The sequence below is a fragment of the Neopsephotus bourkii genome, unplaced genomic scaffold (assembly GCF_033783945.1).
Source record: "Neopsephotus bourkii isolate Nb327-2 ecotype Australia unplaced genomic scaffold, CSIRO-AGI_Nbou_v1 NB_1441, whole genome shotgun sequence".
Taxonomy (NCBI): Eukaryota; Metazoa; Chordata; class Aves; order Psittaciformes; family Psittacidae; genus Neopsephotus; species Neopsephotus bourkii.
Window position 1 is genome coordinate 324313 of NW_026901918.1, and position 14987 is coordinate 339299.

The 14987-nt window shown below is 43.1% G+C and overlaps 1 protein-coding gene across 1 annotated transcript in view; it reads right to left on the reverse strand.

Annotated features, from left to right (window-relative positions):
- The window catches only part of ROR2 (receptor tyrosine kinase like orphan receptor 2), a 154224-nt gene extending 145804 nt beyond the window's left edge, over positions 1 to 8420 (reverse strand). The window contains exon 1 of the mRNA XM_061368682.1: positions 8273 to 8420. Coding sequence (XP_061224666.1) covers positions 8273 to 8342 — 70 coding nt within the window. The 5' untranslated portion in view covers positions 8343 to 8420. The remainder of the gene's footprint in view (positions 1 to 8272) is intronic.
- Between the last annotated feature and the right edge of the window lie 6567 nt (positions 8421 to 14987).

Here is a 14987-nt window from a genome sequence, read left to right on the forward strand (position 1 = left end):
TATCTTTATATACCTGTATCTTACTAGAATTGCAGGCATTGGCCAATGATTTATTAAACTGTATTAAACTGCTTGCAGTATGAGATGAAATTAAGGCTGAGTATATAGAGAAACAAACAATAGTGACCAGCATGTTAACACACAATTAGCCCAACCTTTAAATGAGGGATTTCTAGAGACACCAAGACAAGGAAGGACGACTATTAGTTTTGCAGGCATTTATAGGAAACTCCTGGGAAGCATAAGGGAAGAGACTAGGAAAGTGTGTGACACAGACTGACACTGCTAGCTAAATAGAGGTTCATTAATTCTGCTGAAGAAGATGCTACTGCTGCTCCTATTCCCACCCTCTTCCCACTTGCTCAGCAAAACTCTTATCACCAAAGGCTATCAGTTGTAAGTGAGCCAGTGCAGTAGTTACTTCCCTGCTAAACCTCAGCTTGGTAATAACACTGCAGAACTTACAGCCTCCTCTGGCCTATTGGCAGAGCTGTTCACGTGAGAAACCTCCGCTCCACCAAACTCAGAATAAACTGGGTTAGCTTAGACCGAGTGAACTGCATGGTTTTTCTGATGTTGGCTGAAACAGGTTACCAGATGTTCATCCACTGCTCTGACAGGAAAGTTGGAAGGTGATAACATCCCACAGGAAGGAAATGATGAAAAGCTGGGGAGAGGGAAAGAGGTAACTTCTTTTAGAAGTGCTGTTGGATATAGAATCATTGAATAGTTAGGGTTGGAAAGGACCTTAAGATCATCTAGACCCAAACCCCCTGCCATAGGCAGGGATGCCTCACACTAGATCATGTTGCCCAAGGGTCTGTCCAACCTGGCTTTGAACACCATCAGGGATGGAGCATTTACCACTTCTCTGGGCAACCCATTCCAGTTCCTCACCACCCTTACAGTAAAGAACTTCTTCCTTATATCCAATCTAAACTTCCCCTGTTTAAGTTTTAACCCATTACCCCTTGTCCTATCACTACAGTCCCTAATGAAGAGTCCATCCCCAGCGTCCTCATAGACCCCCTTCAGATACTGGAAGGCTGCCATGAGGCCTCCACACAACATTCTCCAGGCTGAACAGCACCAACTTTCTCAGCCAATCTTCATACGGGAGGTGCTCCAGTCCCCTGATCATCCTTGTGGCCCTCCTCTGAATTCCCAGAAGGGTACCCATCCACCCCTTAAACAATGTATATTTGAATCGAGACACTTCAAGCCACTCCTCGTTTTAAGTAGTATTATCAAAAGTTTAAAAAAACTAGCAATGTGACTGAATAGTTTACAAAGAAATTAAAACTTGCAGACTCCAGCAAAAAATACAGTGGGGTCTTTTACATGAGGCAGAATATCAAGAAAATGACTACTTAAATTAGGTATGAAACTAAGGAACTCTACCTTCCTGAAAACTGCCATAGTAGTTTTACATGTCAAACGTATAAAGCTTAAAATACCACTAGTATGACAGCAAGCAACCTGGCCATATATAAGAGAAAAACTACAATAGTTACAGCATGTTAAGGCCTTCAGAAGTGAAAGATTAATATTTGACCAATAGAAAAGTACTTAAGAAGTAGTTTTAAGATCTTCCTGTGAAATACAGCTGAAATACCTGCCTTCTCCTAAGATTTTCCTGTGCCGGTTATCTCTGCCCCTGAACTCTACTCTTCAAAAAAAGAAAAAAAATTTTGTGCCTCACATACAAGTTAGAGGTATGAAATGTCCCTATTCTGTCATAACAGGGAGGAAAGAAAGCTCCTTCACTTCTGCAGGAGCCTGCTAGTCTCATTAGTTTGCACTGGGTAGAGTTTTGTGATTCCTCTTTCAGACTTACCTTTGTTACAGTTCATGATATAGAAGAGAGTGTTTCTGAATAGTAGAAGCCAAATTTATTCTTTACAAGCATAGTTTTTTATATTTTTTACTAAAGAAACGGGGATAAAAATCTTCCTGTCTTTTCCTGTACGTTCTGTCCCCTATATACCCTATATATGAGTATGTGACCGCATTATTACTTTGATGGGGAGTTAGTCCATTGATAGTTTGATTTATGATTCAACTAGACAGTTGTGTATGTTGTTTTGAAAACTAAGACAATTTTAGGAGAACTCTAACAGAATTTATTGTTTCTGTATACAACCACTCAAGTCATTCTATTTATGTACACAATACCACTGAAAGAAAAGTTAAGGAATCAAACTACCAAAAGCTACCAAAAGCAGGGAAAATAATTTCTAGAAGCCACTTCATCTTAAAGTAATACTTGCCAGATGAACAGCTAAATGAACAGCTAGAGCAGTGTTGATGAGGACAAGGGGCAATGACCTGGAGTTACAGAATTAAATGTCTATGCTGCTTATGTAAAAGAAAGCTTCCAAACAGTGAAGTTAGAATTAGTTCAGTAGAGGTTTCATAGACATGACAATATACTCATGGGTACTTTTCATTCAAAAAAAGCACATTGAACGTGTGTTTTCACAAGTTCACATCTTAATTGGAAGCATGAATCTTACAGGTTTTTAGATGCATGTCTTCCATGTGAAACTGATGGAGAGCTCTGTGACAAAAACCTGCAGAGATCCAATCTGATTTTCTGATTTGACTACTCATACTTTAAAACTAGACACTGACCAAAATGGGGTCTGGAACAGTTCCAAAACCATTCACTTTGCTGTTCCTTCAAGTAGTATCTTCACAAAACGTTTTCCTGTTGCTCCAGCACGATTGACAGTGGAAGAAGAAAACGTCTTATCTTTCTTTGTTATTCTCTCTGCTTACCTCTGCCCACACAGTCTTTCACTTCTGCAGAATCCTTTTTCCCTATGATTACTTTCCAGCAGAGTCAGCTTACTGATTTAACTAAATAAACAAAGAGCTTCAGTTGCCCATGAAACTGCACCCTCACAACCACACAACCTTAAGGCTGTCAGTCAGCTCTGCTCTGGACTCAGAGGTACTACCTACGGAAGACCATTCTCATTCTTCAAATACCTTCTACCCAATCAGTAAAATTGTGAAATCTTTCCTCTTCTGTAAGCTATTGTATACCACACTCCTTGACCATCAGACATGCATGCATTGGGACAGTTTATATAGGAAAACTACAATGCATCAATATAAACAAAAAAACTAATTCAACCAGCAGACAGCAGTAACGACCCTTTGGTTCATGAAGCAAGAAACACAAGGAACACTACTACATGATACATGTGCACAACAGCTCATGCAGATACACAAGCACTAATAATAAACCAGAGCAGAAGCATGGAACTGTCCACAGGACATCCAAATTTCATCTTTAACATGATTTGCAAACTGCTCTAGATCAGTGCTACCATCCTGTGAGCTAGCCAAGCCTCAGGTAGGTGGAATACATCTACTTACTCATGTCACAGTAAATGTACCGTTGATGAAATACATTTCTACTGTGATTTCTTGTTTTCACTGAAATTACAGTACAGATTTATTGGTTTTCTTCAATGAAAACTTTCACCCAATGCTGGTTAAAAGAGAAAGTCATACTCCACAGCCAAGGGATCATCCTGTCTTCTTGAAAAGCACCTTTTGCTGCCACCACAAAAGTCACGTGAAACTATTTTTAATTTAAAAAGGGGATCACTGGCCAGCATCATTTGGAAAAGAAACTGGAAATCCTTTCCCAAACTATCCGAAGAGGACAAACAGATGTGAAGAGAAAAAGATCAGTTGTGAGTCAAGTCTGTGGAGAACATCAGAAAAACCATCTAGCGGGATGTTTGCAAATTAATATTTGTGCACAGCAAAGGCTTGGAAAAAGTAAATGCAAAAAGCTGGTAAGGGACATTTCACTGCAAAGTACTTACATGTTTAGACAAAACCAAGAGGAAAGACAATAATTTGTTTGTCCCAAGTGGTTAGTAGCAATGCTGTGGCAATCTGCAGTATGAGTAACAATTAAAAGCAGGATTAACAAACACTGCATCCTCTTTCAGTGCAGCAAAATCCTGTCATTCTTTTTCTTTGAAGCTTTAACTACTTTGTAGTCACTGGATTAGAAGACTTGAGGACTTGCATACTTTCCAGACGTGCTGAGCCTAATGACAACTTCCTTTACAAAGCAACATCCTCACAATGAATAAACAAACTTAAATAGCAAACCATTCTTTGCACAGAGAACATAGTGACAGATGCTATAAATTAGATGGAATAATGTAAGTAGCATTTCTTCCCTCTGAGCAATGGCGCAACGCAACACAGAACCTCTATAAGAAAGATTTATGTATGAAAGCCAAAGGAAGTTGGCTTAATATATTTTCCTTCCCTGCAATGTTCAAAATAACATGAAGAGGCTCTTTAAAATAAATTTTCTCAATCACAAGTATGATTAAAAACCTCAGACGCTGTCTGCTTCTAGCTGACATTTTTATTGAATGTAAAATGTGAATTTAAGACTTGGAGGAAAACCCATGAAGAGGACTCTACAAGTAGTCTTCTATATAGAAGATTCTTGTAGTTATCGAGCAAAACTCTGTATTTATTTCCATTTTTTTCCTTTTATATTTCATTCTCATTGGTTAGTGGGACAAGACTGTGAGTTTTCTAATTAACGATCACATATCTTTCCATGCCAATGACAGCTCTGTAAGCTATTCACACCTTGCACAAAGTGCTGTAAGTTTAGAAAAAAGATCATCCTTCCTGTAAACAACTGGAAGCTCAAAAAACAGGATTAATTTGCCTCGTCTGTCAACTGGTCCTTTTCTTCCTGCGGCTTGCATTTCTATGCTGTTTACAGCAGAAAAGAGATTAAGGGGAAAACTGCAATTCCATTACAAATGCTTAACATAATCAAGGCACTCAAGGGGAAAAAACATTCAGTGGCAACCCTTGACCCAGTATAAACTTCACCACTGAACTACTTAACGATTTAATTAGTGATAAGAAAGGTTTGATTAAGGTTTGACCTAAAAATAGTTAACGTAGTCAACAGTATTTATAAAAAGCTATGCCAAGACTTCTTGAATTCAAAGCTGTATCGACTTTTACCAGGTGACCTATGTGCAATTTAGGAGCTGAATCGCATTTATTAAAGTCAGAAAGGAGCTATAGCTAAATCTCATGCAACTTTAAAGGTTCAAGCGTTTTACATCTTTCTATAGTTAGGTATTTAAAGACATTCAAAAGTAATCGGTGCTTCTATTCATTCCTCCACTAACATTGTACTCTAAGAAATTCGGGGTTGGGTTGGGACTTTTGTTTGTTTGCTTGGTTTTTTGGTGGTTTGCTGGGTTTTTTAATTCATAAAACTAGGTACAGGTTTGGAAACTTCAGGGCTTGCAGAGTCGTGGCACAGCGTTACCATTATGTTTTCATTCCCAAACACTCTGTTGACAGCATTTATTTATTTATTTTAAACGCAATGTTCTGCATACTTTGCAAGTCACATGAGTGTTAACTTCAGGTTGATTAAACGTCCTTTCCTATTTAATGGTAGGGCGACAAAACTCTGTAAGTATTATACCGTGCATCACCGGCAAGCGAGCACCCTATATTCTGTTGCCTCTTCTTTGGTCGTATTGTAAAGTGAACACTGAAAAGGCCGAAATAACATTTTCAAAAATAAACCTTTACATGTAATGTAGTTTAACAAAACCCCGTTTACCATTAAGCAAATCTAATTTAACAGAAGAATACCGTTTAACAATAGAAGTTCACAAGTATTTATTGCTGTGATTATGGGCTCTCAACCACTGTGCTGCACATTCAGAGGAGAAAATGGAGTCTCCAACTTCATGCCTACCGAAATATACCGAATCCACGCTTTCTACAGGTGGCTGAGACGATTATCACACGCCCGTCTACGGGTCAGCATTAAAAAAATAAAAATAAAAATATAAATCCCCAAATCCGCTTTTACTGGTGGTTTGTGATTTTACACTGCCTCCGAGGAGGCTGCGCGCCCTCGCCGCATTTGAAATGTCTCCTGATGACATACGCAGGCAGGGAGAGCCGCAGCATTGCTCACAAAGGCAGGCGGAGATGGTAACAGCCCAGCTCACAGCCGGAGCCGTCGAGAGCCGTTTTGGCCGGTCGCTGATGCCCGGGAGCCCGTCCCCCGCCGAGAAGCCGTGGGGAGGCTCGGGGGATTGAGGAGTAGAAAGAAGCTGGCAGTGGCAGATGCACAAGCGTCGCTGTTCACGGGCTGCAGGGGACCAAGGGAAGGAAGGGAAGAAGCGCCGGGACACCCTGCCCGCCTCCCTCCCGCTGCGCCTGAAAAACAGATCCAGCTGCCGAAGAAAGGCGGCAGAAAGCGCAGACTGGGACAGAAAGGCCAGCACCTCCTTTTACACCCCGCAGAGGACGGGCTATCACCCCCCTGCGGCCCCGGGAGGAGCTGCTGCCTTCTACCACAGCTCCCCCTGAACTCCCCCCCTTCCCGCCCGGGAGACCCCCGGGACCCCGCAGGAGGGCAGGGCAGGCTCTTCAAAGGGAGCAATAAAGGCACTAGGAAAAACAAACGCGACGGGAACTGACCCCGAATCCGCGAGCTGAAACACGCTCCCCTCTTGCTCTCCCCCCGGAAAACCCTCAGACCTCTCTTTACCTTTCTGCTGACCCTGTCCCTTCACGGTAATGCAACAAATGGCAGGACCTAGGACCCCGGAGATGAATAACAGGAAATATAGGCATCTGTCACCTCCCGGGGAGAGGTAAATGGATTAGAGAAAGCAACAAAGGGAAGAAAAGCCCTTTCAAACGTGCAATTGGTTAACAGATCCCCTCTAATCTGCAGCATCACTGTTTTTCCTTAAAGCCATCATCGGTCTCCTCCAGCACTTTGGTGTAATTAACTTAAAGCAAGGAACGGCGGGGGCTGGGGGAGAGGCGATGCGCGCCCGGCGACCCCCGCTCTGCCCGGCCCGGTGGGGACGATGCGGGAACGGTCACAAACCTGGCGCGGAAACGGTGCCGCCGGGCATCTCCTCCCTGGGTCCCTGGGCAAAGCGCCCTGGGAAGGAGTTTGCGAGCAAAGTTTATCTGCTGCAGAGGGGGAGAGGGCAGTTTTCCAGAGAATGGTTTCGCGGAAGATCAGATCCGCCAGCCAGTACCTCCCCGGTGCATTTCACATCCCAGAGAACGAACACGTTAAACCTCCCCCGTTCTGCTGTGAAGGCACCACGTATCTGAGGCGTACGGGGGGAAGGGGGGAGGGGGGAAGAACAAAAAAAGTTTTATGCGGGTTCTTTTACAGGAACTGTAACTCTTACACCATCGCGGCTTTCCAACCCCAAGCGCTCCCCAAGGTCCCTGTAAATCCCTGCGCTCGTCTCGGAGATGCCGGACAAACTGGCAACTGTTCAGCAGCGGCACGGCCGCTGTCACGGCGCAAGGTCAGATGTTAGTAAGGACAGCTAATTCAGCCCTAAAAACAATTGTGGAGCTTAGTGAACTGAATCCTAGAGTTCCCAAACGCTGACCTCCTCAGTCCCCGAGGGTCGGCCAGGTACACAGAGGAAGTGGGACCCTCTAAAGCTCAGAAACACACAGAAGGAAACCCTCCGAGCCTCTATCAGTTGCAGGCACCGCGGCTGCCTCCTTGGCTACTCGACTTCTATACACACACACCCTGCTTCCTCCTGGTTCCCGCTGAGATTCTGGCAACACTCAACGACCCAAATAATAACACATTATTATAACCACTCCGAGGGGAGGACTGGAGGGCGCGCGGAGGGAGGAGGCTCCCCTCATTACTACCCACCCTCGGCAACAACAAAACCTCCAACTTTTCCTTTGTTTTCTCCTTCTTCCCCCCTCCCCCCGTCTGTAACAACCAGCCTCAGTGCGCGGAACCAGCCGAGGAGAGACACGGAGTTCCCGCCGCCCCACCCGGGCAGCGGGGCCGAAATGCGGCCCGGGTAAAAAGTTTCGGCGAGCCCCGCTCAGCACAGCCACCGCTGCCCTCGCCCCCTGCCAGCCCCCGCCCCCTCGTAAAACTAGAAAAAGAGCAAAAAAAAGCAGCATCAGGTTTCCATTCTGCCAACAAAAAAAAAGGGGGGGGGGGGGAGATGAAGTAAAGAAAGGACGAGGAAAGTAATAAAAGAATCAAGGAAGAAAGAAGGGGAAAAAAAGAGTAATCAGCGCGTCAACTAGCAACAGGGGATGCTCGGGGCTCCGCCGGTCCCAAACGGTCAGGCGCAACTTCCTCAGACCAGGCGCAGCTGTCCCTGCCGCACGCACACCCCTTCGCGACGAGCAGCAGCATCCTCCCTCCGCCGGTCCCACTCCCTACCTGCCGCACGGAGCCGGAGAAGCGCGGCGGCCGCCAGTAGGGCCAGGAGTTGTCCCGCCGCGGGGACCATGCTGCCCGGCCGGCCGCTGCGGCAGAGAGCGCTGGGGTCGCAGTACTTGCTGGCCGAGCGGGGTCCGCTGCCGGTGCAGCTGCCGGGGGGAGGGGGAGGGGGGGGGCTCGGCGTTCACACAAGGTTCTCCTCGGCACTGCCGCCCAGGCCCCGTGCTCCTGCTAACGGACTGTCCTCGACTTGGGGGCGGAGGAAGCCGCTCTCCTTTCCCCTCCTCCTCCTTCTCCTCCTCCTCTTTCCCCAGCATCCCAACGTCACCCGGGACAAATCCGACATCAGGGGAGGAGAGCGGCGCCAAGGGGGGGACGGGACAAGGACAGTCTCTGCGCGCCGGCACCCTCTGCCGGGGGCTGACCCGCCTCTGGCCCAGGCCCGGAGCGGGCACTCCAGACCCGTCGCTGACTCCGCACAGGGGTAATGTGGTCTCGGCAACCCCCAAGAACCAGCAGGGCTTTGGCCCCCTCCAGAGGGCGAATCCTGCCCCCAAAAGCTTCAGGAGACCTCAAGCTTCCTCAGAAAAATCCCCAAATAAAACAACCAGCTAGCGGGCGGGTGGGCACATCTGCTGCTTCTCCCATGTGCCTCCTTCCTCGTCGCTGCACAACCGACCCCTTTCTGCACCCACACACACTGCGTGATTTAAAACAGTTACTCCTGCCCCCAAAACGTGCAGGGATGCCAGCCCCGCTTCACGTACTCCAAGAGGCAAGAACCTCTTGACCGCATCTTCCTCTGCTGGCTCTACCGGTCCTCTCTCGCTGGAAGGTCAGAAGAAAACTTTATGGGCTATCTTTAACAGGCAGAAAATTATTCTGCTCCCAGGAAAGCTTCAAAACATTGCAAAGCCATATACTACCAGAAATAAGGGCACTCTGGTCACAGTTTCAACACGCTTTTCAAAATCCTTTTTAGGTTTTTGGTTGTGATTTTTTTCAGTTCAGAGAAGTCTGTACTCTAAGATAATGCAGAACTGTGAGCAGGAATCTGTTAACTATGTCATATAAACTCCAAAAACACGGTAGCCCACGAATATTTGCGATATTTTTAAACTTTTAATGGCAAATTTAAACAGATGCTTTCTCTATAAATATTCCTGTTGTTCTAGACTCTATTCATAAGGTGCTGAGTAGTGAATACATACATATCCCTTTAAGTTCTTCTCCAAATTATGCTCTAAATTTGCAACTCTTTCAATATTTGTTTTCCATTAAACGTCAAACAAAGGCAAACACGACAACGTATTTCTTCTTCCTGCTTTTGCATGTTGCCTCTTTCCTTTCAGGTCTCCAGTTCCATCTTGAAAATTATTCTGGCACCTAAGAATGACAAAGGGAGGTCCTGATCCCTCTTTGGCAGGAATATAGGACTGACTGAATTTAGTCCTTTGCCATCACAACACCACATTTTACAATCTCTTTCATAAATATATGAAACCTAACGTAAAAGTAAGGAGAATCTTTTTTATAGGCTCCACTCTTAAAGCTGCTCCAGGCATCACCTCTTTGATGGCTAGAAAACTACTCTTTACTTCCAGCCTATGTGTACTCATGACCAGTTTATAATTCTTATATCTTACGCCTCTAATATCCTTTCAGATATGTAGTTTCCCACTTTCCCTCTTTATGGTATGAAATAACCAGAATCACACCTCAACCTTTATTCTGTTACGCTAAATAAGCCTAAATTTTTAAATTTCCTGTGAAATGGTAAGTTCTACACTCCCTGATCACCCTGATCTTTTCCTTTTCCCCTGCCATTCTGCCCATCCTCTATCCCTTCATATTTTTGTGAGTCTGATTTAATCTGTCTGAAAATGTGTGGCTCGACCTCAGCATAAGATTAAAAATGTTTTTTTCTTTTCTATCAGATCAATTCTAATTTCCTTTCTGTGATCAGAGGCCCGATGTATCATGATCATAGAAACATTGAATAGTTAGAGTTGGAAAGGACCTTAAGATCATCGAGTTCCAACCCCCCTGCCATGGGCAGGGACACCTCACTCTAAACCATATTACCCAAGGCCTTGTCCAGCCTGGTCTTGAACACTGCCAAGGATGGAGCATTCACAGCCTCCGTGGGCAACCTATTCCAGTGCCTCACCACCCTTACAGGAAAGAATTTCCTCCTTATATCCAATCTAAAGTTCCCCTGTTTAAGTTTTAACCCATTACCCCTTGTCCTATCACTACAGTCCCTAATGAAGAGTCCCTCTGCAGCATCCCTATAGGCCCCCTAATGATAGTTACACTTGTCCAGTTACAGATATTCTATGCTGTGTTAGAAAACCTACATCCTCTCTTTATTGTTTCCAGTGTGTCCCTAACTGCAGAGAACTGCATCAAAATTCTACATGTCCAGGTTCAGGACCTCTACCCCATCCATTTCTTGATGGGTTTTTGGTTTTTTTTTTTTTTTTTTGTATTTCAAGTTATCAAGACCAGTTCTTTCTGTAAGATATCCTGCTCCATCTTCTATCAAGAATACCTCTTGCTTCTGTATCAAAGAATTTTGGTTGCACATTCGTAACTCATCCTAAGGCTTTTGTGAATCTATTAAATCTATATTAAATATCAACAGGGAACAGCATTCATCTACCTATTATTTTGCTATTCAGAATTTCTCATTTTTCTCTCTTCTGCCACCTCATCATCCTCCTTACAGTTTATCAAAGAATCCCCATAAGATCCATCTTAACCCATAACTTCCCATATGGAGGTATATAAAATATTCAACTAAAGTCCAGACGAATGACGTCTAGTATGTCCTTTGTTTTGAAAATCACTGAAAAGAAGCTATTAATGTCACCTCACATGGCATCTTCTTCATAAATAAATTTTACTCTACAAACTTTCACAACACTTTTTTCTTCCAAACTCTGTTCCAGAGATTTGTAAGTTTCTGGGGCCAAACTGATAGATATGTAGGTATCTGTACAACTTTTTCTTACTCTTCATAAATATCATCTACAGATCTGAACAAAGCCTTACTCTCTGGGGAAATGGGCAAGATCACATAATCATATAACTTGTTACAGGAAGCATATGCAGCACATGACCTGTGAATAATGAAAAGACTACGCAGTCTTCTGCTGCTCTCCAAAATGAAGCTGTTGACAGTGACTGTAAGTAGCCAGTGTGCTTATTTCCAGTTACACAACACTGCACCTCCTTCAGTAGATTACATGGGAGGGTGAGGAGAGGAAAGATTACAAAATATTAACTAGGCCCTCAGTTTAATGCCTTCCTTCTCCTTTCCCCTATTTTTATGATATTCTGTGATTCTGGCAATATCTGCTGTTCAGTTGTGATGGTAAGCACAATATTTATTAGGTGATAGGATTAATTTTCTGATGCAAGGTAACAGATGAAGTCGGTGCTAAAAAGTGTGCCCAAGAAACTAAACCAGAGACAGTGCTGTGACTCCTACAAGAAAATTTGATTAGTTAAATCCCATAGCAGTTAGCTGCCTGAAACCTTAAAAGCTCTGAGTCTGTGTTCCTCTGGAGCTTATGGTTGCTCAGATGATGTTTTTACCTCTTAAACATAATATGGAATAAAACTGCTTGCATAAACTAGTCTATATTTTGCATAATTCTTCCCCAAAATAATATTTTGCTTTTTTTGCTCTGATGCTCTCAAGAAAATCTCACAAAATATCAAGAATATGGATCCAAAATTTTTTTTTCTATTTGGGAATAATTTTGAATTTGATAGTAACTTCAGTTCTGAATTATTTTTCTGGCTTAGCAGGGGAAACTCGTTATGTTGTGAAGGTTAAATGACCAGACAAAGTTAGCAACTGAGAATTAAGTCACCTTCATAGCCCAAAATTACTTTTTTCATTGACAACAAACCCCACTGTTTCATATTTTACATGCAGGATAATCACTTGGCAGGACCAAGGTGACGTCACTACAGCAAAGAAACCACAGTAAAAATTCTTGCTCTGTATCACAGAAAAAGCATGTACAGCAGGCAAAGAAGTACGGACAACTGCACATTTCCTCTGAGTTGGTTCACCCTGCTCCTGTAAGCCGTTAGAGTGCTTGCTTGTGTTCCCCAGCATATGGTCCCAAACTGTTTTGTCACTTTCTGACAAAGAAAAAAGCTGTGCATGTATTTGTTTCCATGACCATATGGTATGTGCCTGATAGGAGCAGTTGAGAGCAATGGGCAAAGCTGGAATTCAGCCTGAACTTGCTTGGAATCCCTGACAGAATTTGGATGGATTCCATTTGCCATGTGTGTTTGCTTTCATAATAAACATAACACAAGTAACTTTAAAGAAAATATAAGATTACATGTGATCCAAAGTCTTAGTGTTCCTATAACCATTCTACAAGCTTAGATAAGTTTTAACTGGTGTACTATTTTTATAAAAAACAATTCCACACCTGATCTTTCTATTCAAATGATGAAAGCAGCACAGAAAAAGTTATTGCAAACATTATGCACACACCTCACATTTGCAGGATCAACTCCTGGGCTCTCTTCTACAATGGTAAAGTACATCCCATAGAATTCTGTTACGGGCCAAAACTGAAAAAAAAAAAAAATCAGCATCTAAAATAGTGCTCAGACGGGGTTCAGACATCCAAGTCCAAATTTCTAACCCCAAATGTACCTATTTGATTTTGAATGTCTCATTAGCTGTCTCCTGTTTGGTGTAAACATTCTGTGCACATCCAGACATCTATGCAACTCCAGAGCTTGCCCAGACATAGCAACTGAATGCCTTGTTCCATTGAGGTCCAGAAACTTTCCTGCTGCAATGCTTGAGGCTTTTGACAACCTGTGTGTGATTTTGACCACCCAAACAGTTTTCACCATTGTCTTCTGAAGAGCACAGCTCAGGAGGAAACTGTGGTGACGGTACTCAGTGTTACACAGTGGTCCAGCAAACACCAGCCTAGCATATGAAGAGCTGAGCTCTTCACTTTTCACAGCATTTAAGCCCCAACCTGGCCACATGACAGAAGAGCAGGATACACACTACCTCTTGCTGAAGCTGTGCCATTGTACGTAAACAAATGTGAGTCTTGGAATGGAAGTGAGAAGGCACAGTGGGAAGCCCAGCTGTGTGTTTCAGACACTGAGCAAAGTGACTCTGTGAGTCAGGTCACCCTAAACAACTGATGTTACAGTTAATAAATCATCGAATAAAACAAAAAATAGCTTGGAGCAGCCACTCAAGGAGCTTCACATTTTCAGTCTACCTTCAAACTTCTGCATATTTTCTTTTTTAAATGAAAATTGTAATTATTAAAATAAATAGACAAAAAAACCCCAACAAAACAACCCCCACACCAAAACCAAGTTAAAACCACTCCTTTTCCTTAAGCAAAATAGCATCAGGTATAAATATAAATGATATTGTGATACATGTGTATATTAAAATGGACACAAATAAATATTTTGAAACTCTGTAAGTTAAAGCATCTTTTTAAATGGGCTCAGGACTCATCTCCCTTCCTGCTTTCATTTCCAGTTCTACACATACAAACATATCAAGCAGTATTGCCACAGAAACCAGCCCACTACAGAATAAACAGATAAATACAGTTCAATTTCAAAATGCATCAGATCTTTGCAAGTGACCACGAAACTACATACTGTTTTATTTTGAAAGGTTCTGAAAGAAGAGGTTAAAAGTCAGCATCCAAAGAGTACTGCCTACTGAGAATGCTCTTTCGAGAACCTTGATGTTCATGTCAGTGTCTAAAAGACAGTTGTGGAGGAAGTGTGGAGGAGAAAGAAGAAAAGGTAGGTATTTTTTTGGTTTGGTGTGGTTTGGGTTGGGGGTTGGGTTTTTTTGGTTGCTGTTTTGGTAAGGTTTTGTTGTTGTTTGGCTTCTTTTTTTTTTTTTTTTTTTTTTTTTTTTTTTTTTTAAGCTAGCCTTACCTGGAGAACAGGCAGTCTTCAGCTTCGGCACATGATTGTTCAGGGCCACAAACAGGAATCAGAAGTTCCTAAGAGCACTGAGGAGTACTCCAGATGGGATACATTTCGTTACAAGCTTGTCAAAAGTGCAAAGAATGCCTTGGATTTGGGGAATTAAAAAAACCCACACACATATATATATATATATACTTGAGAAAAAGGTAAAATCTGGGAGAAAAATAGCAGCAGTCAGTACGACCTGTTATTTCTTATACCACAGACATAAACTTTGTTGCAACTCCTTTGTCTTTGTAGTCACAAAGCAGCCCAGGAACTCCGTTCAGCAAAGACAGGCTAAACACACTGTAGTCCTGCACGATGGATCAGCAATACGGTAAAATGAAATTCCTCTCCTTCTGCCTTCTCCCCCCCAGACCTGGGGTTCATATGGCATACACATAGAAGGGTGCAAGAGTAACAATGGGAAGAACTTCAAAGACAACACACAAACAGTAATGAGAACACTAATACAGTTAAAATCCATTTGGTGCTGTTTTCTGTGGCATGGAGCAGATGAGTGCTGTTGGCTCTCAGAATACATTTCCCAGTGTTTCCCTTTCATCTACAACACTGAGAAAGACAATCTGCCCCATTTTCCCATTCTCTCACCCACAGTGTGAATTTTAAGACATATGAAAAAAAAATTGGTGTATTAATGAAAAGGATACCATAAGCTGATGTATTCTACATCATTCACAGGCCATTG